This window comes from Cryptosporidium bovis (genome assembly GCF_009768925.1).
Source record: "Cryptosporidium bovis isolate 45015 chromosome Unknown contig_20, whole genome shotgun sequence".
Classification (NCBI taxonomy): domain Eukaryota; phylum Apicomplexa; class Conoidasida; order Eucoccidiorida; family Cryptosporidiidae; genus Cryptosporidium; species Cryptosporidium bovis.
In genome coordinates this window covers 410,799-436,924 of record NW_027125014.1, presented here as the reverse complement: position 1 = coordinate 436,924, position 26,126 = coordinate 410,799, and the positions used below count along the sequence as shown (strand labels likewise).

The window sequence follows — 26,126 nt, the reverse complement described above, 5'->3', positions numbered from 1 at the left end:
GAATAATATCATCAATCTCTTTTTTTCTGGAACTAATTTCTTCAGCTTTTTGCTACTTTTAAAGTGTCTAAAATCCAACTTTAATTAAATGTATTATTTAGCGGAACTGACAACCTTTATATTAAATTTAACTTTAAAGTAAAACAATACAAAGGCCTCGGAAGTATTTTTTTGTTATTTACTCATTTACATTATAATTATTTATTATTTATTCAATATATAAATTATTACTTTAATAGCAATATTATGTTCATTTTTTTGGTCCATAAATTTTCATATTAACTTTTTTTCTGAGTTTAAATCCTATTTAATTTAATATCCCGTCAAAAATTCTTGATGACGAATAAAATTACTATTATTATTTGTGACAATCGCATTTGAGCTAGATACTAACTTATCCTCAGTTTTTCTTGGAGAAGAATTAATTGAAGATAATTTACCATCATTAACTTCAGATAGTGACAATAACATATTACTGGTATCTTTTTTATTAGAAACTAAATAATTACCATCAGAAGTTGTGCAGTTAGTCTCTTCTGAAGAGTTAACACTGCTTTTTATTTCCAAAAACGTTGAATTCAGTTTCTTACTATTATCAGAATTAGAAACTTCATCCTCTTCAGAAATAGTTCTTGACACAATTCTTTCATCGTCGATGTTTGTAGATAAGATGATGTTTTGATTATCTTGATCACACGTATTATTGGTAGTTTGTCTACTATTATTTAGACTGTCGATATGACAATTTTCTGTAAAATTACTTGATGAATGACTACTTGTACTAATTATTCCACATAACTCTCTACCACCGAAAAAAGAACCAAGCCTTTCAGAATTTGTTGACATCATTGGTGCTTGTGTTGAAGGTGTATCAGGTAATGAAAAATAATTGGTAATACTTTTCTGATTTCTAGGTGAATTTTTGCCTTTATTTGCTAATCTTTTATAATTCTCGTTATTTGAAGCAACTTCATAATAATTACCCTTAGGTGTTGTTTTATTTACAAGAATCGGAGTTTTTATGTGAGAGTTATTTTTAGAACCTGTAACGGAAAAACCATTATTTGACTTTGAAACTGATAAACCTATCAAGTGATTTGATATTTTTTCCTGCAAATTATTAACACTTTCTGCTAATTTTGCGATATTTTTAACACATTGATTTACCAGTTCCTCTTGCCTTAGCTTATTTGAGGATTGATCTTTTTGGTTTATTTTAACTGCTTGTATTTGTATTCTTAACTGCTCCGCCTGAGTTGCTAATTGGCTTATAACATTATGGTCTTGCCTTCTTTCATCATTTATTGTTCTAAATTGATCTTTTAATTCAGAAACAGTCTCTTTAAGCTCATTTGTTGCTTGTATTGTCTTATTCATTTTCCTTTGTATCTCACTCTTCAATTGTGGTATATCCTCGTGTACAACTGATTGTATTAGCGATATATCTTCTTTCATTTGTTTTATTATATAATTTTGGTCATCAATATTCTTTTTGATTGTTGATAAACCATTAACGTCTCTCTTGATATTCTCCATCTCAGATTTTAACTTTTCATTTTTTGTCACACGACTACTTAATGTCTCAAAATCTATTTGCAAACTATCTAGTTTTGATATTATTCCCGGTAAATTGGTACTATGGAGTATATTTCTGTTATTTACTGTTTCTGAGAGTATCTGAAATTCATTTTTTAGCTTTCTTAGTTCGTTCCTTAATTCTCTTTCCTCCTGCAAACGATATTCTTCTTTGTGTTTTAAGTCATCTATTTCTGAATGATATTTTCTTAATTCGCTTATTAATAACGTGTGTAGTTGTAATTGTTGTTTCATTTTCTCAAATTGAGATTCAACGTTCTCAATGGATAATAAATCTAATTTTCCATGTTCAATATCTGAAAACCTTAAGTGCAATGTCTGCATCTCATCTTTTATGCGATTTATGTCCTTTAATACCTCACTTATCGTCTCTTTTTGCTTGCTTCTTGGGATTGCACTATCAAAGGAAAAGATATGCATCCAGCTATTTCTAACTGCTTCACTTACAGTTGCCATTTTTACCCACCTTACAAATTAAATTTAATCCGAATTTATTAATTAAAACAAGTAAACCAGAGTGATTTTTTTATTATATCTTTACACTGGTTTCAGTGGTTTTTTATTACTATTATTTAAAATTTAAATAATATGTACTTATTTTTCTTTTATTATTTTACTATTCATTAAAGGTTAAAATGACATTAAGGTTTAAATTTTTATTAGATAGTTAATCACTACCCCTCATTTCTTTACTATTTAAAGATCTTTTTTTATTTTTAACCCATTTTTGCATGTAAGACTGCGTGTTAATTAGTGTGATAGGTGGCCTTACGTCTTGTATCACTGAGCCCCATTTTTTATATTAGTAATTATTTTGATGTTACAATAAAAAAAGTAACGATAAAAATGTAAGGATACAGATGTAACAATATTTGGTATATATTAGTTTGTGAGATTTTACATTTTATATTCATTTTTTTGTTTAAAGTGAGACAACGAAAGCGTGTTAGCTTTACTGACACGATTTATTTTGCCTCTATCTTTTAATAGTTTACCGACAACTAATATTTAAATATTGATTCAATAAACATTACAATTATCACTATATGAATTCATCAATGATTTTAATTTGATACATAAGGACGTCTATTACTTGTCATCGCCTGATTTTTTTTGTTGAATCCTATTTATAGTGGAAATTATACTGAGTTGTATCTAACTGTAATGAGGGAAGCATATATAGAGGTTGCCCTTGAAATAGGTGAATCTTGGGATAAATTGAAAAGTATCATACAAAGATCAATAGGTGTAATCAATGTTCTGATCTCCAATATTAATCTACACTTGTCAAATGACATTTTATGTAAACAACTCTCTGAAAGAGTAATTCAGTCAAGTAATTATATGATAATTAACGACTATTGCGATCGCATCAAAAATCTTTGTGTGGAGTTATTGGGATTCCTCGACCAGTTTCACAAGAATCACTTTTCAGATATTAATAAAACAATAAAGTGGATAAATGATGAATATTCTTTTTTAAATCACCTTAATTGTGATAAAAGTGAATTAATGTATGCTAATAAACGTGTATTAACCTTATACAAATCTCTCATATTATGCACATCCATAGAAAATAGCTACAATATCCTGTATAGTACTGTTTCAACTATTGAAAAAAATATTGACTATTACGTTCAATATATTATCATAAAATCTGAACATAACGGTAACTTATGTGGTGGTACCACTAATACTGAGTTTCCACTTAAGACAGACATTATCGATAAATTTAATGAACTCTCCAATTTCGTTTGTTATGATGGCAGTGGTGAGGTTAAAATAATTAAGAATTATGTTGAAAATGGATAATTCCACATATTTTTTTAATTTAATTGTTTATTTATTGTCGACAAAATTTCTTTGTTATTGTGGCTTCACTATTATTCGTCCATTACCACCTTCTTTGGATAAGTCAACGTATATAAGCGAAAATCAAGGCAAACCTATGTTTATGATCTTGGAAATTACATATTTAATGTACAATTTCTTGTTACTTTTTTATTTCGTTTGTAATTGCATGCTAATTACCTGTGTACAGGTGTATTATTAAACATTGTTTGGCGCCCAATGTCAAAATTGAAATAAAGGATTTTGGAGTGGAATGAATTAAGTAAAACATTGAAACTACTTAATTTTTAGATTATTTTCTACAGTGGAATAAAATGAACGCTGAACGCTTTCAGGTATTTTCTCAGGGTGTGAAACAAGTGTTTTCCACGTGGTAAGTGAATTTATTTTTTTATATATATTTATAAATAAGTGTTATACTATATTTGTTGTTAATTTTAAGGACTCTCTTAAATTTATCTGTAGAAAGTGGTTGGTCCGGAAGGTTTTCCCTGAAGAAGAAGGACGAATTAATTAATGAGGTTATAATGATGTTTCAGTCAGGTAGGTTTAGTTAATACACTTTAAATATTAAGAATAAATGAATACATTCATAAATTAATTTGTTCTTTCTTTTATAATCAAAAATAAAGGTAAAAAAATTGATCCTTTTGAATTGGCTGATTTTTTAATGCAAACTATGGAATCGAGATTTTCTACCATTATAGAGGATGAAAGTGATCTAGAAGTCTCAGAATTAATATGCGAAATATATAGTCAGTGTTCTAAGGGAGATTTCGCTCTTGTTGAAAGGGTAAGTTTATGTGTAAACAACGATATGGTAATTCTCTTATTGATTATATTTTGCATAAACTATCAACAAAAAATTCTTTTTTTATCTAATTTTAAAGTTAATGAATATTAAGAAAACTCCAATAGAAAATTGTAAGATGCAATCATATATTTTGGACGATAATGGAATGAATATTAGTGACATTGATATTGATGAGGACGAAAACGATGTTAATGAATGAGAGAACTACTTTTTTTATTTAGAAATCAAAAAAGATAGTTTTATTAGTTAGTACAACAGTATATCACTTTTTAACATTATTATTATTATTTTATTGTTATTGTTATTATTGTCTTATTTCTATAATATTAAAATGTTCTATAAAATAACATAAAAGAAACAGCTAAACAGTTTTTTTTCTATTATTGTTGTATTCTTTCACTTCGAACCGTGTGTACACACAAAGTATAAATATTTTAGTGGATAAATGACAGTACGAAAACAAAATTAATGAACGTGGTATGAATGAAGTAAATACATTAATCTAAAATAATAACAAAAGAATTAAAATAGTATATACCATTTACTTATTAAATGAGTTATAGTAATACAGAAGTAAAGCTGAATTCAAAATCAATATATGATCTCAAATCATCAAAAGATATAGATGTAACTAGTTCAAGTACTATATTAGATAAGACGAATAAAAACATTTCTGACGAAAATAATGAATTAAAGGACGACAAAAATAAGATAGAAGTTAAAGAAGAAGTAGGTGAGGAGGAAACAAAGGAGGAAAGTAAAGTAGCGGATGGTAAAAATGAAGCAAAGGTATTATTTTTGGATGCATTTAGTACGTTGAGTCTAAATTCAAAAAAAAATTTGTTGGAGTTCATTGAAGATGTAAACTTGCTTGAACTTAGGGTTACATGTAAGAAATTAAATAAGTACTGTAATGGGTATATAAGGTATTGTCTAAAGAATTGTTATTTTTTTAATGTGCCACTTACAAGATTAACAGTAGATTTTTGGTTTACAGCAATGAGGTTCTTTTTTTTAGAAGCAGGCAGAGTCTTCCCATTAAATAGAGTACGCTATAATCCAATAGTAGCAGCATTGAAACACAATCATAAAATTCTCCCGGTATCAATGGATCAAATGAAATCTCATGTATTAATAAGTTTAGATAAATTGTTACCTGAACATATAGTTTTTTGCAATCATTTTCATCCGCAGCCACATACATGTAATGTAAATTTGGAAATTAAAGGCCAGTCTAAGGTATTTTTTGATGAGATTGATATTTTAAAATTCGTAAAACATTACTTTGATCACTTAGAGGTTACGGATGACGAATTAATAAGGGGTAATAGACAATTGACAAGATATCGTTTAGCATTGTATCTGTATGAATTATTAAAATCAATTAAAATGTTATCAGAAAAAGGAAATGGTGTGTTTAAACTTTCCAGAATTGAATATATTGTTAACACGGGAACTCTTCTTAGACATAGAATATGGCATCAACTTCGTGCTTCTTGGGGAAGCACTAGAAGACAAAATGATGTAGAAAATAAAAAAAATAACACAAGGTTAAAAGATTCAAAAATCAATACTGCGGATAATAGTGAAATTGGTAGTTCAAGACACAAGAAGCTTTCTGACAGTTTTACTGGAAGGATAAGTAAAAAGGCAGATAAAAACACAGACAATTCTGACACTTTAGAAAGAAAAAATATGGATGAGCTCTTAGTTGAGATTCATCTTACAATAGCTGATCATTTTCAGTGGGACAGTTAGTTAAAAGAAAACGAAGATTTAGCATTCTGCTATATCTGTATTATTCATATCATTCTGACTTCTTTATCTTTTTTTTCGTTAATGTTTTATCTTAAGGATTGACATGCTTTAATTTACTATTTTTTCCAGAATATAAATTCAAAATTTTCAATTTATTTATTTATCTTTGATTGAACTGGTAAATTTAAGTAGTGAAAATTATCAATAAACATAATTATGCCATAAAATTAAGGTATCGACGAGGGGCATGTGTTTACCTTTTTTGACAAAATTTCTGTAAGAAAAATTATAAAGAAAAAAGTTCACACAAATATATTTGAAATAAAAATAAGTTTTCATTAAATAATAGAAAATCAAAATAGGAAAAAAATCACGCGTTGAATATTAACTTAAAATAATGAATATTTATAGCTAAAGAGGTGAAACAAAAATAATTAAAATATAAAATTATATTTAATAAATGTTTAAAAAATCCATAGTACTGTAATTAACAATTTAGAACGAGAAGAGAACTTCAAGAAGTTATTCATTTATGTGAGGTTAATAAGTGAGGTTAGGATAATAATGATTTCAAAAAAAACAAGTAAAAACAAGGTTTTGTGTTTATTAAATAAAAAAAATGAATTATGCATTAATAATTGTAATTCAAAAATGGTGAACATTTTGTTTATAGCATTAATTTATGTGTTAATATATTCAGGAATTGAATGCTCAAATGATTTTCCAGTTGGATGTCCATTAAACACTATAACAAATGGAGTAGTACAAGTTAAGAATACCTCAGACTGCAACTGTGAGAAAGACTTGGAAGATAACTACTCTGACATGGATTGTTTACAGAAATTAGACGAATTACACGATAAAATAAGACAACAAGATTACGAATTGGTAGATAAAATGTTAAAAAAAATGTGCATAGAATTAATAAATAGAATATCACCGTCTTCAGGTGAAACAGCACTTTTAATATCAACAAAGCAAAGTGGTTATGCCTCATATATGATATCAATGAAACTAATAGAATATGGTGCAGACGTAAATAAATGTAGTTCGGATGGAAAAAGTCCATTAATAAATGCAATACAAGGAAGTAACTTGCCACTTGTTGCATTACTGCTGTTAAACGGTGCAGATATAGAGGGATCAGACAATAATGATGTTTCACCTCTTTTTCACAGTGTGATAGCAAAAGACATAAAAATGGCACATTTTTTGTTAAAGTGTGGTTCAAGTCCAAACTCAATGGACATAAAAGGACTAACACCACTATATTACTTGTTAAAGGCACCAATGACAAGTTTAACAGAAGAATTCTTTGAATTATTACTTGATTATGAATCTTCAGTAACGGACATCACATTGGACGACAAAGACTCTGTATCTTTTTTAATAAATTCAGGTAATAAGCATTTGCTAGGGAAATTGATAGAACATCCGAATTTCGCAAGATATATAGTTAGAAACAATATGCAGGAAGAATACCTATCAAATAGTGTAAGATATTCACAGAACTCGACTTTTAATTATATAAATAAAGGTTTTTCAAATGCAAAGGACAAAATACTAAGAATAATAAATGCAATAAAAATGGATTTTGGACACAAAATACTTCTTTCACTTATAATACCGGAAGTTGGTAATAGAAATAAGGATATATGCTTGGTTAAGGATGAGGAGGGAAGAACACTTATATGGTGGTTAACACACTATGGAGACGATGAGTTAATAAGATTGTTAGTTAACTTTTACAAAGTTCAAAGTAAAAGTGGCGTATTGGAATTTGAATTTTGTGATTTAAATGAGCCAGACATATACGGCAACCTGCCTTTAGGGCACATATTATATAATTTTGATACAAAATATATCGTTGATTCTAACAACAAAGGAAGTTTACCACCCCAAAATATTACAAGTAGTGAATTAGACCGTGTAAACATGAATAGACTTAACATTATTCAGGATATGTTACTTTTTCAAAATCCAAGAACAAACGCAACACTTTGGTACGAACTTGTAATGAACACTAATGGAGAACATACAGGCGAAAGAAAAATAGTTGAATATTTATCTTCAACTATAATTAAGTTTCCTGCACTTTCACTTTTATCTAGATGTTTTTGCGTTCCTTTAGAAAAGAGTTCAATATCAACTCCTCGTTCTATTCCGGAAATAGGAACGTATGAATACGATAGTGTTGTTTCAATACTTTCATTATTACTTTTATTGAACAAAAATTACACTTCAAAGATAGTACTTCAATCAATTTTAAGAGAATCGATGTTGCAAAGTTTTTGGTGCATTCAGGCATTGCAACACGCTCTTATAACTGCTACTATATTAGGAAGGGATGACGTTATAAGAAGCATACTTTTGGGAAGAGTTCAAACGCTTTCAGAGGTTCTCTCAAAATTGGACTATTCTTCAAGTACGAGTTTAAAAATAGCTTCTCGTTTGTTAGGTTCCATCCCCCCAGAGTTTCCCAATTTAGACGATTTAATGTTAATACCAATAACATTACTTGTTAGGCACATTATACTCACTACTGACAGAAAAGGATTCATACATCCGTTTTGGAATAGTGAGTATGAAGAAAATACCGATAGTGAAAAAGATAATGAGGATAATTGGGATGAGAATTGGAATAGCGGTGAAGGACAAGTTGTAATGAAGAGCGATTCTAAAGAGTGCAAAAATATAAATAATGATTCAAGTAGAGTGTTAAATACCGAGTTTAATCTCAACTATATTAAAAATAAAGATTTAGATGACTACAAAAACGAAACCCTAAATAACAAAACAGGCTATGTAACCGAGGATAATGAATTAACTGCATTTGAAAGTCAAGATGGGTTCAAGCATTTATGTGATGAAAGAGGTACCTCAAACGACTGCGAAAAAAACTGTATCAGTTTGAATAAAGGAGAATTAAGTGACTGCTATTGTAATAATAAGCACTTTAAAGAAGAGATGAGACGGGGTTATTTTCAAGAAAGTGATACTTTTTCTCATTTAGAGGTAAGTAGCGAATATGATTCGTTACTTAGTAATTTTGAGTATCTATTTTCAGATAGTTCAAAATTTTTTAACTCAAAAGAAAAGAATAGAAACGGTTTTAGTAGCAGTAATGACCACAATGGTAACATTAATCATAGTAAAAATAATAATGGTAACAATTTGAACAGTGATGAAAGCAAAGATAAATACATTTATGAGAAGAAACAAGAAGTGCTTGGAAACGGTCCAGAGAAGTCATTGACTGGATCATTTAGTCTACTTAAACAATTTTTATCAACGGAAATGACCAAATTTGTAAGACCAACTAGTTTTGAACAAATAATATCTTTATTGCAGAATTCAACTTGCAACTATCCAAGGGGTTCAGAAATAGATGGGAAGCAAAAAGAAAACTTGAGCGACAGTTTTTATTTGAGTGGAGTTAATTATTTGGGTAAAAGTGGTAATGGTTTTGTGTCAAACAAAAAAGCTATTGATGAAAATTTGATTATCAATAATAACATCGGTCTAGAACGTGATAATGATCACATGGGTGACCAAATAAAAGGAATAATAGAAGAAATAGAAGGTGTAAAAATGTATGAATCTGAGAAGGATGACGGAACAAATAAGAGACACATATTTGATATATTCTACAAAAATGAGGTAACTAAAGGGACAGATTTTCGTCAAAGTAATTGTCTAATTGAACTTCCAAGTATATGTGATTTGTTAATAAATAATAATATAATATGGGTGCCAATGGTACCAAAAGAACAAGTATTTGATAAAATAGCTCCAACAGGAACGCTAACACTAAACTCACAAAAAAATGTGGGGGTACATGGGAATAATCATAAATTTAGAAACGAGTTCAGTTGGAACATTCCAACATTAACTGATGAATATCAAACAATACATTTAGGCTTTTTACCAAAAATTCCAACTGAAATAGACATTGGATCACTAGGTCAAATAATAAGTTTTAGTCAATTATATAGTGTAATAAGACGAAATGGTAACTGTGGTTATTCAACATCATATACAACATTTGATGAGTTATTAACAAAAAAAGCAAGAATAATTACTCTTTTAAATTCAAGTAATCATCATGTGATAATTCCAACAGTTACAAAGACTTCATTTTATATTATACTTACAATCTTACTTTATGCTTGTTTATGGTCACTTATTTCATATTTAAAATCACTCTATATAAATGATATGATAAATACCTGGAGCAAAAGAAGACTCAAAAAGCGTAATAGAATCCGTAAATTGCAGTTAAAGAATCAAAATTATAACAAACAAATTGAGAAAAATGGAGACAATTTAGGTTTAAAAGCATTAAATAATAACGTGTATAAAATAAATAAAGCTAAAAGGGATAGAAAAATATATAAAAGAAAAACTAAAAAAGGTTCACTTTCAGCTTTATATTCATTTACCACTTATTTATCAAAATATATAAGAAATGTGTTGTTAAATCTACTTCCCAGTTCCTTGTTCAAACTGAAAGATTATGCAAATGTATTTCCATCACCTGAAAAGAAGACAGTATCGGATTCATTACTATTGTCGTTGAGTCTTATTTTTACATCGCCTTGGTATATATATGAGAAGAAAAATAGCATTAATGATAACAATTTTAGTTTTAAAAATAAGATACGTAAAAGTATATTGTTAAATGCACCTATTGATTATTTTGTAGGGAATAACTCATCCATAAGCAAAGGCATTATTAAAACAATATTTAAATACGCGTTTTTTTTTATTCAAGTTACATCATTAATATATTTATTCATAATTTTACTAGTTATATATGAGTATGAATATATATGGTTCTTAATAGGCATTATAATAGTTTCTTCCTTTTGCACTACAGTTAGAATATACTATTCATTTGACTTTGCGTCAAGTTACTGTAGTAAGTATTTTTGTGGGTATTCTAAAGATTATTATTTGTATAATTACTATTATTTTAAAAAAAATATGAAAAGAAACAAGAATATAAGAAACATTTACTCTAAATTACTGGGTTACAACTCATATTGTGACCATACCGTTTTCAATAATGGAAAAATTGTTGGTTATAGAAATTTTAAACATGAAGATGATGCATTTTATCAAGCAAAAACAAATCAAATTTGTCTTAGAAATGATGATAAAAATGTTGATTATGCAATTTCGTGTAATTATGAGGAAATACCTCAATATAATTGCAATGTTAATGATATTATAGATTATAGAAAACTAATTAAATCAAACACATTTCCAATGGACGAATCTACGTTTGAACAAAGAAGGGAAATTAATGATTATAATAATCAATTTGATACGATAAGTGGTGACAATAGTATGAACTATGGAAATCATTCACATGCTTGTATTGGGAAAACTGAATCTGAGAATAATTGTTCACGTACTAATAGTTCAAATAACGTTACATCAAATTTTCAAAATGAATCTTCTTCTAATATAACTTTGATTGACTCAATTGCGTCATCCCCAGTGTACACTTCACCTTCGTTTTCATCAATTACTCTTGACAACACGCAATTCGATGCTTCACAGATTTCTTCTGTAAATCACAATGCGAATTCATCTAATAATAGAAATAATGATATGAATTTGAGTGGAAAAGTAGATTTCGGAGTAAGGGAGAATCTAATGGCAGGGAGGGGTTTTAAATCGGGAAAAAGAGGAGAAAGTAACAACTTAATTAAAACAATTATTGAAAAGTCTCCAGAATCAAACAAAGATGTAAACAATCATAAAAATTCATTGAATAATAGTAGGTGCAGGTCATTTGAGCTAGGGAATAAAACAACCAAGCATGCACTAAATGGTATTTACATGAAATATAAAGGAGCACTATCACCAATAGTGTCATCTTCCCAGTCATCATCTTCTTCACACCCCCCTCGTTCATCATCACTATCTTCATCACTAAAAAAAAGAAAAAAATGCATCAAACTTGGAAAATATTCATTAAACAGGGAAAAATCATTGCCCGATTTGAAATTTGACTTGGAATTGAATTCTAATAATAATTCAAATTCACCATTATCAGAGCAAACCTCGTCCTTGTCAGCTAACTCAATATCATCACCAGAGGATTATAGAAAACTTGAAGTAGTAAATTATAACAAATATTTAATTAAAAGTAAGTATAGGTCAAATAGTCATTCGTCATTACTAATTCAGTCTGCATCCAGTTACAATGACTATCTCGAAAACATATTTTCAAGAAAGAAAGAGGGAATTAAACGGTTAAAGAGTGAAAATACAGTATATTTAATCAGAAAAAAAGTAAGGGACCACATAAATAGTGTGCTTGAAAGAATGAGGAAAGATGACAAAAATGGAATAATTTTAAACAGAACACGAAAAAACGGGAATAAAACGAACATACTTGGAAATAGAGCGGACATTAGAATGAATTATAGAGTAAACAGAAACAACTTTAGTTCTAATTTGAAAAATAATAATTTGATCACTAATATAAATAATAATTCACTAAGTAGTGGTGGAGCAATAAAACTAAAGAAATTTAAAAAATTATTGTCCAGTGATGAAGAAAGATTTAGTTGTGATAACATTAAAACAAATCTTGGTAATTTAGTAACGAACAATAAAATATATAAGCCACTTTACAAACTAGTTGATGAAACAAGTTATAATTCTCCATTCGAATACTTTTACATAGTGTCAATTTGTAAAGTGTTAAGTAGTGTAATAGCACTGTCATCTAATATATGCATTGTTTTGTTTAAAACAAATTCGTACTTATTCAGAGATTCGACATTATATTTTTTGTATAACAAATCACCATTTACACTATATTTAGTTGAATGCATATTCATATATTGGCTCTCGAATTTTATATTTGAATTAATGAAGGGACTAATTATACTTTTATTCTTTGTTAGACAAAGAAAAAGATTATGTGTTATACTTGCACAACACATTCCAATACAATTTAAATATTCAAATGTCCAAGAGTTTATACAAATTGTTAGTTATTGGAGAAGTGCAATGCAACACATATTATACAAGAATACGAAGCTTTGGACTGCGTTTATAAACGTATTTCTATCTATAAATTCTTTAGTGTTATTTTCAATTGGAAAAATAATGTTCGTTATTATTTGTAATAAAAAGAATAAAATATTTAACTCAAAATTATTTGTTTTTTCCTCAAATAAAAATGAAATGAATGATTTAGATTCAGAAATGGTACATGATATATTTGATATCGGTACAGACGGCACTTTTTTCACCAAAACTGGAAATGAAAAATTGGTTGGAAATGGTGTCTCTGACCTAAACATTTCCCCATCTTCTTTTTCTTACTATTATTATTACGGTAAACACAATGACGATACTGAATTTAATGTCGGTAAAACCAATAATTATGATGGTGCTCGTTTGACTAATGACAACACTGATATTATATCCTTAGGCGAGGAAGAAATGTTTAATTCTTTTGAGACAATGGAATTGGATTCCGGATTTAGGAGTTATAAAAACAGCGATAAATATACATTAAATTACAATCAAAATGGCATAGGCAATACTAAATATGATTTCTTTTCATCTTCAACTGAAAATATTGTTTTATCGTCTATTAGATTACCAACTGTATCATTATTAACATCTTTTATCGCAAGTAAACACTATATTGAGGCAGATCAAAATAATGGAATTTTTGGATTGATCACTAGTGACAAATTTAGAGCAGAGTTTCCAAATAAATACTCAAATTGCGAAATTATTTTTCTTGCCTTTAGTACATTTATGCTTATATTTCTCTCATTTGCAATTAGACTTCTTTATCAAGTAAACAGATCATCAGCAAGAACTCATTCATGGTTGGAAGGTATCATACACAGAACACCTCCAGGTGCCGGAATATACATTGTAATTGAAAAAGTTCTACTTGTGATAAATTCAACCCCACCTACAATTAAAATATTTGGTTTTAATGTTAATGAAAGGTTTTCTGGCTTTAATTTGTATGTATTCACGCCAGTATTTATTTTAATATTCATCAAATTTATTTTATTTTAGGATTACACCTGTAACTTGTCACAAATTTAGTAAACATAAAACTGACAAGGAAAAAACTGAACTACATTATAATACTAATTAGAAAAACTGATGATTAAATTTAAATTTATCTTCGGCCTCATTTTTTAAGCTTAAAAAACCTAAAGTTCGTCTCTAATTCTTGAATCGCTACTCGCTTGTTTTTCAATTTTATTATGTTGTGAAGTCATTTTATCTTCTAAGTAACTTTCAAATACCTCCAAAATTTTTGGATCTGAGTAAAGATTTGAATTTTTAACCTTGTTGTCACCAAAAGGTAAATAATAAATAAGTGGAATCTTTTCAATTTGAAATTCACCGGGAATGTCATTATTTTCAACATCAAATATTGAAATAACGACGCGTAAATTACCGTACTTATTGTTTAAGTTGGTTGAAACATAACCTGCCAATTTTTTAAATAAAGAAATCATTTTCTTTGATTCACTTGATAAATCTGCATAAAACATCAACAAGAACGCAATGTTATCATTACTATTATTATAAACATATTGTTCCAAAGTATTTAAATTTAATTCAAGTGGTTTGTGTTTTTCATAGTAATCTTCAATACTTGAAGAATATTCTTCGTTTGAAAGTATCTTGTTCCTGTAAAAAATTGGATATTTATTGTTTTCAATATCAATTAAAATGTCACTTAGTTTATTGCAATTCATAATTGCTTCCTCCGGAATAATGTACTTGTCCGTTGTGCCAGAATCCTCCAAAGTAAACTTTGTTTTCCTTCTTTTAAGTAAATATGAACCCTTATCAACATGTTCACTTTTATAGAAACCTGTTTTTCGTTCCACAGAATCTTCCAAACCAGGAAGTATTAGGCCAACAGCCAAATCTTTATCTGGATCCTCTGGATAAAAATTTTCCCTAGCTATTTTCCTCAACTTCTCCATTTTTTCATCACTCAAATATTCAGTATTTAAATTTCCGTATTTATTTTTACCACTGCCCTTTAAATATGTTATTAACGAGTTAGATGTCTTATCTACATACATTAATTCATTACCCTTAAATGATACATAAGGTCTTATAGCAGATTCAATAAACACTCTAATTACATCATTCGTCCACTCTAATACTCCAAGAATTCTCATATTTGCTTTATATAACTCTTTTGGATTTGTTTTTAATGTATTGTCTCTACTTGGCTCAGGTAATCTATATATATGAAGACCTATATCTGATTTGTATCTAACATATACTAAATAAGCTTTGACTGATACACCATTTTCTCTCAGAGATTCGAGCGACTCTAATATCACTTTTGTTCTTTTTGTATCTTTTTTCCCATAATATACAATAACTGGAATAGGGGATGAATGTATTTTACTCTCCAAATTGTAATCTTTTACCGCATCATCTATTTTATCATAATTGCTACCATCAAATGCAAGGTAAACTGGATTATCTCTTGAAATCATTATACTTATCATTGAATGTTGTTCCTTACCAGTTAAGTGATTTGGATACTCCAAATAATCACTTATATTACCGTTAAATAGTAATATTTTCGGAAATCTATTGGATATGTAAGCCTCTGCTATTTCAGTATTTACAACTGAATCCACAATTGTTATTTTACCATTTGATTCTCTTTTATCTAGTTCCATGGCAACAAATTCCAAATTGTCAATTATTTGCTTAGATAACTCTGAATAATCGTAAAATACTACCAGTACATTTTTATGTGCATAAATGAAATCATTGAAGTTAGTTTTGTCTAATTTTACAACTTTTGTTGAAATACTACCTATTTTATCGTCATTGTTACTATCGTTACATGACACCTTGCTATTGCCATTTAATAATGCCAAAACCAAAAATACTAATAAGACGGATAATAATCTATTCATTTCTTTTTTATTACTTATCGTCGCTCAATAATAAACTCCAATGTTCCCAGGAAAAAATATGATTTATTACCTAGTTTATACTTAATTTCAAATTCTATGTAACTAAATGCCAATGTTTTAACTTTATCTTACTTTTATCTCCTGAAAAAAAGAAAGAGTAATCACACTTATTCACTGTGTGATGCTCTACTTTATCTTTTATTGAACCTAATTTTATTATTGTAAGATAAATTTCTACTTATTTTATTACTATTTCTACTAATATCCTAGTTTAGATTCAAATAAAATATCAAAATACATGCAATCACAAATGTGGGGTAGCGCCTAATAATCTTGCATATAACTTGTATTGTGGTATTGATAATTAACACCTAAAGTGAACTACTGCTTTATATGCTTTAAGGTATATGTGATATTAATAATAATTTTAGTAGCCAATATTATTGGTTCTATCGATAATATCGTTTATTAGTCGTCATATCAAATATGTAGAGGTGCACGTGAGTCACCTCGAAGAAATTAAATATTAGTTGATGCATTATAATGCTTTTTTATTCTAAATTAAAAAAGTAACTACATTGAGTCCACCATTTTTGTGTTTACATTTAATTGAGAAATGTAACTATTTTGTATTAAAGATTGTTTTTCAAATTATTTAATTTTTTACACAAGAGATTAATATAGGTACCTTTGGCGCCAACAAGTGTGATTTTTTTTTTAAATTAAATTGCTCCAAATCATTTAATGAGTATAAAACATTTGTGTGTACACTCTAAATAAGTATTGAAATAAAGAAATGTGTAATAGTGTGATACAATAATAGTATCCAATAACTCAATTATTTTTCTTTCTGTGTATATTTAAGGTAAAAGTAGCAATGCGTAATAGTGAGAAATGCACTGGTCTATTGAATTACTGTTTTCTTCCTCTCGCCTATAATTTTTAGGTTCTTTTTAATTTTTTAAGTACGACAGTGTAATAAAATATATCTAGTTCCTAGAGTTGAGGAGAAAGAAGATACTGTTGCTGAAACGTGAAAACAATTGTCAATATTGTATTAAAGTTATTAATTTATATAAATTAGATTGCTCTATTTAAACTTATCAATAGAGCTATAACAACTAACTGATAAGAAGAAATAAATTCTTTATTTATTAGCCTATTTTTATTTTCCTTCTTGAGAAGTGAATAACAATCATTGGTGAAATATTTAATTTTATTAGGAAGGAATCATATGCATACAATACAAAGTGTAAATAATTGTTTTCATATTATTTTTATATGAATATTTGAATTATTTATCAACTATAACACATTATAGTTTGGTACTAGCAAGTAATTAACCGTTATTAAGGTATATATAAATAAATAAATACATATATATATATATATATATATATATATGTATATATATATTTATGTATATATATATATGCATATGAATATTACGAGAGAATAAAAGATGGGATTAAAAATCAATTTCTTGTTTTTAATTTTTTTAATACTAAATGTAAGTATTTTAGGTTTAAATTCGAGTACAAACTTAGATAGTAATGAAAACTTTGAAAATACGGAAGGATCAACAACTTCAGGTGGCTATGATAGTGGATTTGATGATATAGGAGCTAAAGAAGAAGATAGCTCTTCAGGAACCTCTGATACTGGGGCAGTTGTGGGATCTGTAAATAATAGTAGCTTTAATATAGATTCATCAATAGACACATCACCGGGGGCAGAAGTACAAGAAGAAAGTAAAAAAGATGATACAGAAACAAAATCATCAGAAAAACAAGAATCAGCTGCAGTAGAAAGCACATATGTTGATGAAGAAGAAGTTTCTGGTGATATAAGCTCAGAAGGTGATGCTTCTGAAAGCGAAATGGATAATAAAAGAGACACTAGACAAAGATCAGACAAAGCAGATACAAAATCAGATGAAGGATTAATAAAATCGCAAGATTCAAAAAGTAATAAGGAAGATATTGTTTCCTTAGATAGAGATATCCCTCTCGAGAGAAGTTCTGAAGAAGAATCAATTGTTCCAAAAATTAGTGTTGAAACAGAAAGAAGTGAATCATTTTCTTCAAAAGAGGGTGATAAAAATAACAATGAAGAGAATAATTTCGAACAGAATAAAAGCGATAATATACAAAAGGCCTCTACATCTATAAAAGATGGAATTAGTGGTTCATCAATAGGTAATGTCGTCCCAGCTACACTTGATTTACTACTAGGAGTGGTTCAGCCAACAAGATCATTTATTGAAAAAAAAAGTAGAAGTCCAGTTAATACTGAATTTGGAAGAAAAAAAACTCAAACTTCTGAAGCTGAATTAGAAGAAATAAAGATAAAATTAAAGGGGAAATATATACCAACACCGTCATGTAATGACATTGTAAATAAGTTTGAGTGGAGTAAGGATTCAATAGGAACACCTTCTCAGGCAGCATTTAAAACAATATTTGAAGAAATAACAACATTGAAACATATGACAAATGTTCAAGCTGAAAAAACAATTAATTCAGCTCTTGATGTATTGAAGGACCCAATATCAGAAGGTATTAGCCCACAAGAAGCTTTGTCACTTTACATATGTGAAGGAGATAAACAAAATGGTCGTACAGTATATCAAAAATTAATTGAATATGGTTATTTATCCTCATTGTTACATCCTATTGCAAATAAAATGTGGGGTTGTGTTAAGTACGGTCATTATTATGATTTATATGGTAACAATCCTCTTCACCTTGCAGCGAAATCAAATAGTCTTCAAGTTGTTGATTTTGTATTAAGATTGATTAAAGACCCTATTGAAATTAAATTAGCATTAGAAGAAAAGAATGTACTTGGTCAAACACCACTAGATGTTTCGATAGATGAGAAAAGACCAAGTATAATTAGGAGGTTTAAAACTACTTACAGAACAATGTCAAATTATGTTAAAAAATTAGATCCTGAAGCTATAGTAAAAGAAAGAAATAAGCAGAAAATTATGACAGAAACAGCAGCAATGTTTTGCAAACCTGTATTAAATTTTACATCCAGTGAAGAGAGTGCTGTTGAAGCTGCTATTGAAAGTAGTAATAGGATTAATGAGAGAATTAAAGAATATTCGAATGAACAGTTGAAAAATGAATCTGTTCAACAAAATTTAAGATCACAAAAGCGAAGATATCAGGATGCAAAAAATTTTATTGCTTCACAAAGAAGCCATAGACCTATTAAACCTCATAATGTTGAAGTAGATGTATCTGAAGATGTTCTTGGATATATTCCCGATAGAAGTGAAAATAGTGAAGCTTATGTCTCTGAAACTCAAATCATTAATGATGAAGATGAATTAAACAAAAATCAAATACATGGTGAAATTGTTGAAGACTCGAGTGATGAAAGTTCTTTAACGCTGTCACAGTATGATTCTAACAAGGATGAAAATCAAAATAATAAAAGTGCAGACTCTCTAGATTCTAACGGTGATTCTACGGATTTGAATCAAGATAATAGTGAAGAGAAACCTGTAAAATCAGGAAATTTTCTTGAAAAAGTACTCTTTTGGTCAATTATCATATTCTGTATTGTATTTACCGTTGTATTACTACTTATTTGGTTTGCAACTAAAGTTTGATTTTCATTAATCAAAAAAGAATGAAAAAATTAAATATTTTATATTTAAAAATAGTTATTTAAGCAGAAATATATAGTTTTAGTATTTGAACTTTGAAAAAAATGGATGACTTATTTATATTATGTTACTCATTCACTTAAATACTTTCAATATATTACTATTACTTCTTTTTTCCCCAAATTTTATTGTTATCACTTATTTTTTATAACAATAGAGATACAATTCTCAGTTATAAAGTCAGGCTCGAGAGAAAGAAGAAGAATTCATTACTGTATTATTTTAGCAGGTTTAATTAACATTTAATAGCTAATCATATTTACTCATAAAGTTTTTGTATATATCTCCGGTAACTATATAATTGAATTTTGTTCTCATACTTTTTTCGTTTCTTATAATTGCACATGCCTTCATGTATAATATATTTGAACTTCTCAATTTTTATAGTATTAATTGTTGCTTGTAACTTTTAACTTTTTAAATGCAGGGGTGTTTCTTGCCGCCAAATGGCAGCTTGTGTGAACAAATTAAATGGAAATAGAGTGAGAATGAAAAAAGGAACTTTAAAATACAAAATTTGATTCAATATTTAAAAAAATTAGAGGAATACAATATAAAACACAAATAAGGAGTAAGTATGATCCTGATATTATATAATTAGCCTATATGAATAATACATTAAAAGATAAATTTAATACAAGCTGAATAATAACGAATGACAAAAACTAGGAAGATGGTTTAATAATTAGTGAAATCAAACTGATACGGAAAGTTGTTTATAGTAGAAATAATAGAGAAATCTGTTTTTTCTGTATTTTTTTGAAATATATCAATATAAGGTTAAAAAAATTAACTTTAAAATATGTTAAAGTATAAGATGGATTTTGAAAAGAGATTTAACTTAAATTTTCAATCAATTATAAGCTTTGTAATACTATTACTCCAAATTAAAGTAGTTATTTCAATTAGAAGTGATGGAACTTTGCACAAAAGAAGAGATGATTTTGAATTTCAGGAAATAAACACAAATTTAAGGAGTTCATGTGAGTTTCTAAAAAATGGTCAATAACCATCTTGAATTTAATATTTCAAATATTAATGATTTTTTTTGCTATAAACAGGTTATGATGTTGCGAAATATTTAAGTCAAACAATGCAAGAAACTCCACACTCAGTAATTGGTTATTTTGAATTAATAGACTGCCTGGAAAACCCAGATTACAGTCAAGATTTAGAGAATAAGGCAAGATCGGCAGTAGAAAGTATGGATAATATACTACAAGAAATCCCAGTTCAATTTATAGGTACATTATTCTATGCATGTACAGTTAAGGTAAGTTTAATTCATTAAAGCGATTAGAATGTATATATCAATTCATTTGAATAATAAACAGAAAGTTGATACATTATTGACAGCATTAATAAGAAATGGATTGTTTTATGCTACTAGGGAATTAATAATTAGAAAAATATATGGAATACAACACCTACTGCATGCCAGAGATGCAAATAAAGATAATGTTTTGCATCTGGCAGTTAGAGCTGAATCAGTAAATATAATTGACTTGTTGTGGAAGCACATGAGCAGCCAGATAAGACTATTATTGGAAGAGAAAAATTATGATGAACAAAGGCCGGTAGATCTTTCCGAAGAGATAAGGTGTTCAACATGTACAATTAGACTCAAAGAAATATATAGGATTACATCTCAAGCTCATTTACCGGTAAGTTTATTGTTATTTAAATAAGGCTCGCACTCATTTCATTTATTACTTTCTTCTCACAATTTGAATTTAATATATAGGAATTACCACCTCCACCACCAATACCACACATCCCCGAGTTGGAAATATTGAAACCAAAGGAAAAAAATGAAGCGAGTAAAAAGGTGGTTGAACATAAACAAGAACATGCAGACAAGGAAGAATATGTTAGAGAGCGAAAAGCAAAGGATGAAAATGGAGGGAAAAAAACCAGAAAACTCAAATCAAAGATAATTAGTGGATATGAACCACTATATAGTGAGCACAATCATTCAGAATTGCACAACAAAGGCTATATTGATCTCAATGGAATGGTATCTGACAATCAAAGGAAAAATATTCTAGACAGAAATATGATTATGACAATAATATGTTTCGTTTCTTTTATTATATTACTAATATCGTGTTTTTGTCTCGTAAAAAAATAAATGGTAAGCAAATCTTTCTAAATATATACATTGTGCATCATCTCTCAGTCATTTGGCGCCATATACGATCTTTAAATTATAATTAACTTTGGATAGTGGTGGGGTTCCAATATTTAGAATACTTTTATTTTTTTAGATATAATATGTTTTACTTAATTTAATATATTTTTGTTTAATTTCTGTAGAATCTGGTAGATTGATTGTCACTATCTTGAAGCATGTGGGGTTTTATTTATTGTCGTTATTTTATATATTTTAGATGGTATTGTGACCTTGTTAACAACTTTTTATTGTGTGCTTTTTTGCAGAAGAGATATAGTTGTATATAAATTAAGGTTTAGGTACTTTATTCTTTAATTCAATCCTTTTTCACTTTTTTTAATGAATTAATGTTCTATACATATTTAAATTGTAATTAATTAGGCGCCAACATGTTTTCTTAATTTACTTCACATATTATGACTAAAACTAATTCTTTTCAATATACATTTCTATATTTTAGTATCATAAGCACTTTTTAAACTCACTCTTTTGACTCTTATTTATACCATAATTCTTAATTATATTTGAATACTTGAATAAGGTAAGGACATATGAAGAAAGATTGGTAATACATTATTTTGGTGTTGTGCGCAAATAAACGTTTGAATATATCACAATAAGTAAATGGTTAAAGAATAAAAATTGCAAAGCAAATATATAACTCTTGAAGTTGATTAACATTTATTTTTAATGTAATACCGACATATTGCTGAACTATTACAATTATTTTTCCACGTAAACCCAAATAAACAACATAATAATATTACCAGTTTTTAATGATATGTATAATAGATTAATATTATTTTTTTGGTTTTAATACAATTGATAGGCAAATAGATTCACTATAGGTTTTAGAGCGCAAACTAAAATACACAATTAAAACGTAAAATCAAGGCAAAAAATATATGATTTGAACATGGATATATTGAACAATAGTAAGTCTTTGTCTTTAAAGGGGGAGGATACATTGTCCTCGCCAAAAGAATCTGTAAATACAGGCTTAGAATTGAGGATGGATATTAGCGATATATTAACAAATAATGAAAATGTCAGTTATTCAACAATGAATAAACAACCACAAATTTCAAATATTTGTCCACCAACAGGCGGATCCCTTCAGTTGTCACTAAGAAATGGATTGGGTAAAGGCAGTTTTTTGTCATCATTTATGAACAATTCTAATAATATTCAATCCACAAATCAGAGCACTATAGATATAACAAGTGGAAATTATTCAGGTATAAATATATTAAATTCACCCAGCTCAAAAATAAATAATTCATCCTCATTACCACTTTCTACAAAACAGAAATTAGGTCAAATACAGGGACAACTATTGGGACTTGAGAAACAGCTTAGAAATGATACAAGGCAAAAAAGGGAATATGAAGAAAATAGACTGCAAGTTCTAAAAGAAAATACATTGAAACTAAAAAAAGCAATAGAAAACGAGAATCAACAAAGAAACGATTTACACAACAATATGAAAAAAAACTTTGAAGAACAATTAGCACGTATACAACAAAAGTTGGAAAATATATTTATAGGGAAATTAGATCAACTTTCTGTTGCATGTAAGAGTTTAGATGAAAGGCTCTCAATTATAGAAAAAGAGATTATGAATGAAAAATCGCAAATACTAGAGGAATTTGAACAAAAAAACGAAAATCTATTAAATGAAGTTATGAACGCTAAAACCATTGCTGAGAGAGAATATCACATTGCTCAGGAGAAAGAGGAACAAATGAAGTTATTCTTGAAGGAACTTGAAAATCACATTGAAGACGAGGTTAACAAGGAAATAAATAATAAGGAATTATACTTAAATAATATAAGCGATGAATTTAGCAGTCTTAAAGATAAAATAGAAAAGACTCAAGATAAATTTCAAAATTTTGTTTTGGAAGAAATTGCTCATATTAAAAATGATATTGCAAAGGAGTCTCAAAATAGGGAGGCTGCTGATGATGATATTGTTCAAGCACTTAATCAATATACAAAGGCATTGCAAGATGTACTTAAAATAATATGTTAAATTCACAATAATTTAGTTTTTTAAATACTTTAGTGGTTATTCACCTATTTGGTATTTTAATTTTTATTGTTTGTTGAATCATCAGAGTTTTTTCTTTCATTCATTTTGATTTATTTTGTTCTGTTATTTGTTACTATCATTACAATTGTAAATACAGAAATAATATCACCATGAGGAAATAAAAGCCTCAAAACAATCTTTTAACCGTGTAAATAAATAAAGCTTAATTTTGATTTTTAAGTTAGAAAAACTAATAATTTAAATATATATTCAGATATGTTTGTGTGGAATGAAATGTGATAAAACAACGTATTATTTTCTAATATCCCATAGTAAGCATCTTCCATCATCTCCTGCAGACACAACTCTTATTATATAGTCGTTATCTGAGTAATCAACATGGTTAATACTTGAATCAATAACTTTCATTGACATAACTCCACTTCTGTGTCCTTTTAATGTTTTAATGTTTTCTCCACTTCTGTAATCCCAAACCCTGATTGTACCATCCAAACATCCAGTTGTAATTAACGCACCACCACATTTATTTCCGGCCCAGCATAAACTGGTTATTCCAGGTAATACACCGTTTGAGTGCTCAAATTTTTCATGTTTCATTGTGTGATTAATCCTATTGTATTCATAATTCCATATTATAAGTTCTCCACTCATATCCCCTGTAGCTATAAGAGGGTCATTAATAATATGAGTAAATTCTAAACAATTCAGTGAATCATGATGATTTAAATTTGAATTTAATATTTTACCTGTTTCTGAGTGTATTAATGAAAATAAACCATTGGTTAATCCTACTGCAATTATTGGATTTATTCGATGACACTTTAAAGATACCACACCAACATTATCATCTAACATTAATTCTTTGTCAATAATAACGCTTTCAGAAAAGCTTTTTGAACTTATTTTATGGGCACTTACACCACTTTTTGGATTCCAAATAATAACACTGCCATCTAAAGACCCTGTACATACTAGTTTTCCATCATTTGTAAAGTCCCCACATGTTACACTATCACCATGCCCTGATAAAACCGATATAACGTTACCTTCTGGAAGCATCCATAGCCAACTTGTCTTATCTACACCGCCACCTAGAATACATGGGCCTTTAGGGTGCCATGTAATATATTCTAATTCGTCAGAGGGACCTTCCAGTACCTTCAGTAAATTACCGTAATTATCATTATCATTGAAGTATACTCTTATCGCACCTTCGCAGCCTCCTGTTGCAAAATATTTACCATCTTTTGAGTAGGATACACATGAAACAGTGTCTGAATGACCCTCAAAAATATGTGTATAACCTATATTCACTCTATTTTCTTTATTCACTATTCTATTTGGCAAATTTGAAATGTAAGCCTTATCGTCACATCCTCCAAATAGTACACAGTCCTTTCTAATTGGATCAGTATCTATGCAGCATATTGATGAATCTATCTCCAATAATGTTCCTGACGATTCATCTATTACATCAAATAATGGTATATCTTCTTCTTCATTTTCACCCACATACTCCTCTCCCTCTCTAATGATAAAAAAGCAACAATGAATTTAATCGTAATCATCATAGATTTATATTTGAAAATTTACTTACCTTTCTTCCATTTCATCCGCAGACAATATAATTATCTGATCGTCGTCACAAGCCATGTATTCTTCATTCGAAATATCGGAGTCTATTTCCATTTTAATTATCGCTATCTACTGTATTTTTTCGTTCAATTTTTTACTTATTTGTTCAAAGAAATATTTTATGTATCTAAATTTTCTTTTTTGACTAATAAAGGCAATTGTTAACTTGTTTCTCAACATTTTTTTAAAATTAAACGTATACCCGCCATATTTACTCTTGAGACCATGTCAGTACTTTATCCTAAATACTTGCAAAATAAAAATATTTTGTTTTCACTAAGGGATAAATTAGACTTATGAATAAATTGAACTTTAATAGCTCATTATTTTACTCACACTTTAAGTGTATTTTATCTTATTTGTGCTTATTTCCTGTTTCAACTATATTTGCGAAGAATGATAAATACAACAATACTATATTTTATTAAGCATACAAATTAATTGTGTTTTGGTTGGTTTCTTGTATAACTAAAATTCCAAATTTTTGCAGTAAACCAATAGTTATATATAGCATTTGTGATTAATTCTACCGGATTACTGACTATTTGAATTTTTTGATTATTTATACTGGTTTATTATGTTTATGTTTAATTGTTATTTAACAC

General features: G+C 28.3%; 10 protein-coding genes across 10 annotated transcripts; 7 read left to right on the top strand and 3 right to left on the bottom strand.

The window, feature by feature from the left end:
- Window positions 1–312: 312 nt before the first annotated feature.
- On the bottom strand, window positions 313–2,052 carry FG379_001121 (uncharacterized protein; the record flags this gene model as incomplete). Its single annotated transcript, XM_067326724.1, has 1 exon — window positions 313–2,052. One exon carries the CDS (start codon window positions 2,050–2,052, stop codon window positions 313–315), a length of 1,740 nt encoding a protein of 579 aa, XP_067184373.1.
- Window positions 2,053–2,760: 708 nt separating this feature from the next.
- Window positions 2,761–3,408, top strand: FG379_001119 (uncharacterized protein; the record flags this gene model as incomplete). The annotated part of the gene is made up of 1 exon (XM_067326722.1): window positions 2,761–3,408. One exon carries the CDS (start codon window positions 2,761–2,763, stop codon window positions 3,406–3,408), a length of 648 nt encoding a protein of 215 aa, XP_067184371.1.
- Window positions 3,409–3,761: 353 nt separating this feature from the next.
- On the top strand, window positions 3,762–4,460 carry FG379_001118 (uncharacterized protein; the record flags this gene model as incomplete). Its single annotated transcript, XM_067326721.1, has 4 exons — window positions 3,762–3,820; window positions 3,860–3,990; window positions 4,080–4,240; window positions 4,338–4,460. 4 exons carry the CDS (start codon window positions 3,762–3,764, stop codon window positions 4,458–4,460), a joined length of 474 nt encoding a protein of 157 aa, XP_067184370.1.
- Window positions 4,461–4,813: 353 nt separating this feature from the next.
- On the top strand, window positions 4,814–6,019 carry FG379_001117 (uncharacterized protein; the record flags this gene model as incomplete). Its single annotated transcript, XM_067326720.1, has 1 exon — window positions 4,814–6,019. The coding sequence occupies one exon, from the start codon at window positions 4,814–4,816 to the stop codon at window positions 6,017–6,019; it is 1,206 nt and encodes a 401-aa protein (XP_067184369.1).
- Window positions 6,020–6,583: 564 nt separating this feature from the next.
- Window positions 6,584–14,086, top strand: FG379_001116 (ankyrin-related protein; the record flags this gene model as incomplete). The annotated part of the gene is made up of 1 exon (XM_067326719.1): window positions 6,584–14,086. The coding sequence occupies one exon, from the start codon at window positions 6,584–6,586 to the stop codon at window positions 14,084–14,086; it is 7,503 nt and encodes a 2,500-aa protein (XP_067184368.1).
- A 140-nt stretch (window positions 14,087–14,226) lies between these two features.
- On the bottom strand, window positions 14,227–15,975 carry FG379_001115 (uncharacterized protein; the record flags this gene model as incomplete). The annotated part of the gene is made up of 1 exon (XM_067326718.1): window positions 14,227–15,975. One exon carries the CDS (start codon window positions 15,973–15,975, stop codon window positions 14,227–14,229), a length of 1,749 nt encoding a protein of 582 aa, XP_067184367.1.
- Window positions 15,976–17,437: 1,462 nt separating this feature from the next.
- FG379_001114 (putative transmembrane protein) lies at window positions 17,438–19,600 on the top strand (the record flags this gene model as incomplete). The annotated part of the gene is made up of 1 exon (XM_067326717.1): window positions 17,438–19,600. The coding sequence occupies one exon, from the start codon at window positions 17,438–17,440 to the stop codon at window positions 19,598–19,600; it is 2,163 nt and encodes a 720-aa protein (XP_067184366.1).
- Window positions 19,601–20,474: 874 nt separating this feature from the next.
- Window positions 20,475–21,788, top strand: FG379_001113 (putative transmembrane protein; the record flags this gene model as incomplete). The annotated part of the gene is made up of 4 exons (XM_067326716.1): window positions 20,475–20,658; window positions 20,719–20,930; window positions 20,992–21,321; window positions 21,402–21,788. The coding sequence occupies 4 exons, from the start codon at window positions 20,475–20,477 to the stop codon at window positions 21,786–21,788; spliced, it is 1,113 nt and encodes a 370-aa protein (XP_067184365.1).
- A 958-nt stretch (window positions 21,789–22,746) lies between these two features.
- FG379_001112 (uncharacterized protein) lies at window positions 22,747–23,865 on the top strand (the record flags this gene model as incomplete). Its single annotated transcript, XM_067326715.1, has 1 exon — window positions 22,747–23,865. The coding sequence occupies one exon, from the start codon at window positions 22,747–22,749 to the stop codon at window positions 23,863–23,865; it is 1,119 nt and encodes a 372-aa protein (XP_067184364.1).
- A 312-nt stretch (window positions 23,866–24,177) lies between these two features.
- FG379_001111 (uncharacterized protein) lies at window positions 24,178–25,575 on the bottom strand (the record flags this gene model as incomplete). The annotated part of the gene is made up of 2 exons (XM_067326714.1): window positions 24,178–25,414; window positions 25,484–25,575. 2 exons carry the CDS (start codon window positions 25,573–25,575, stop codon window positions 24,178–24,180), a joined length of 1,329 nt encoding a protein of 442 aa, XP_067184363.1.
- Window positions 25,576–26,126: the final 551 nt, after the last annotated feature.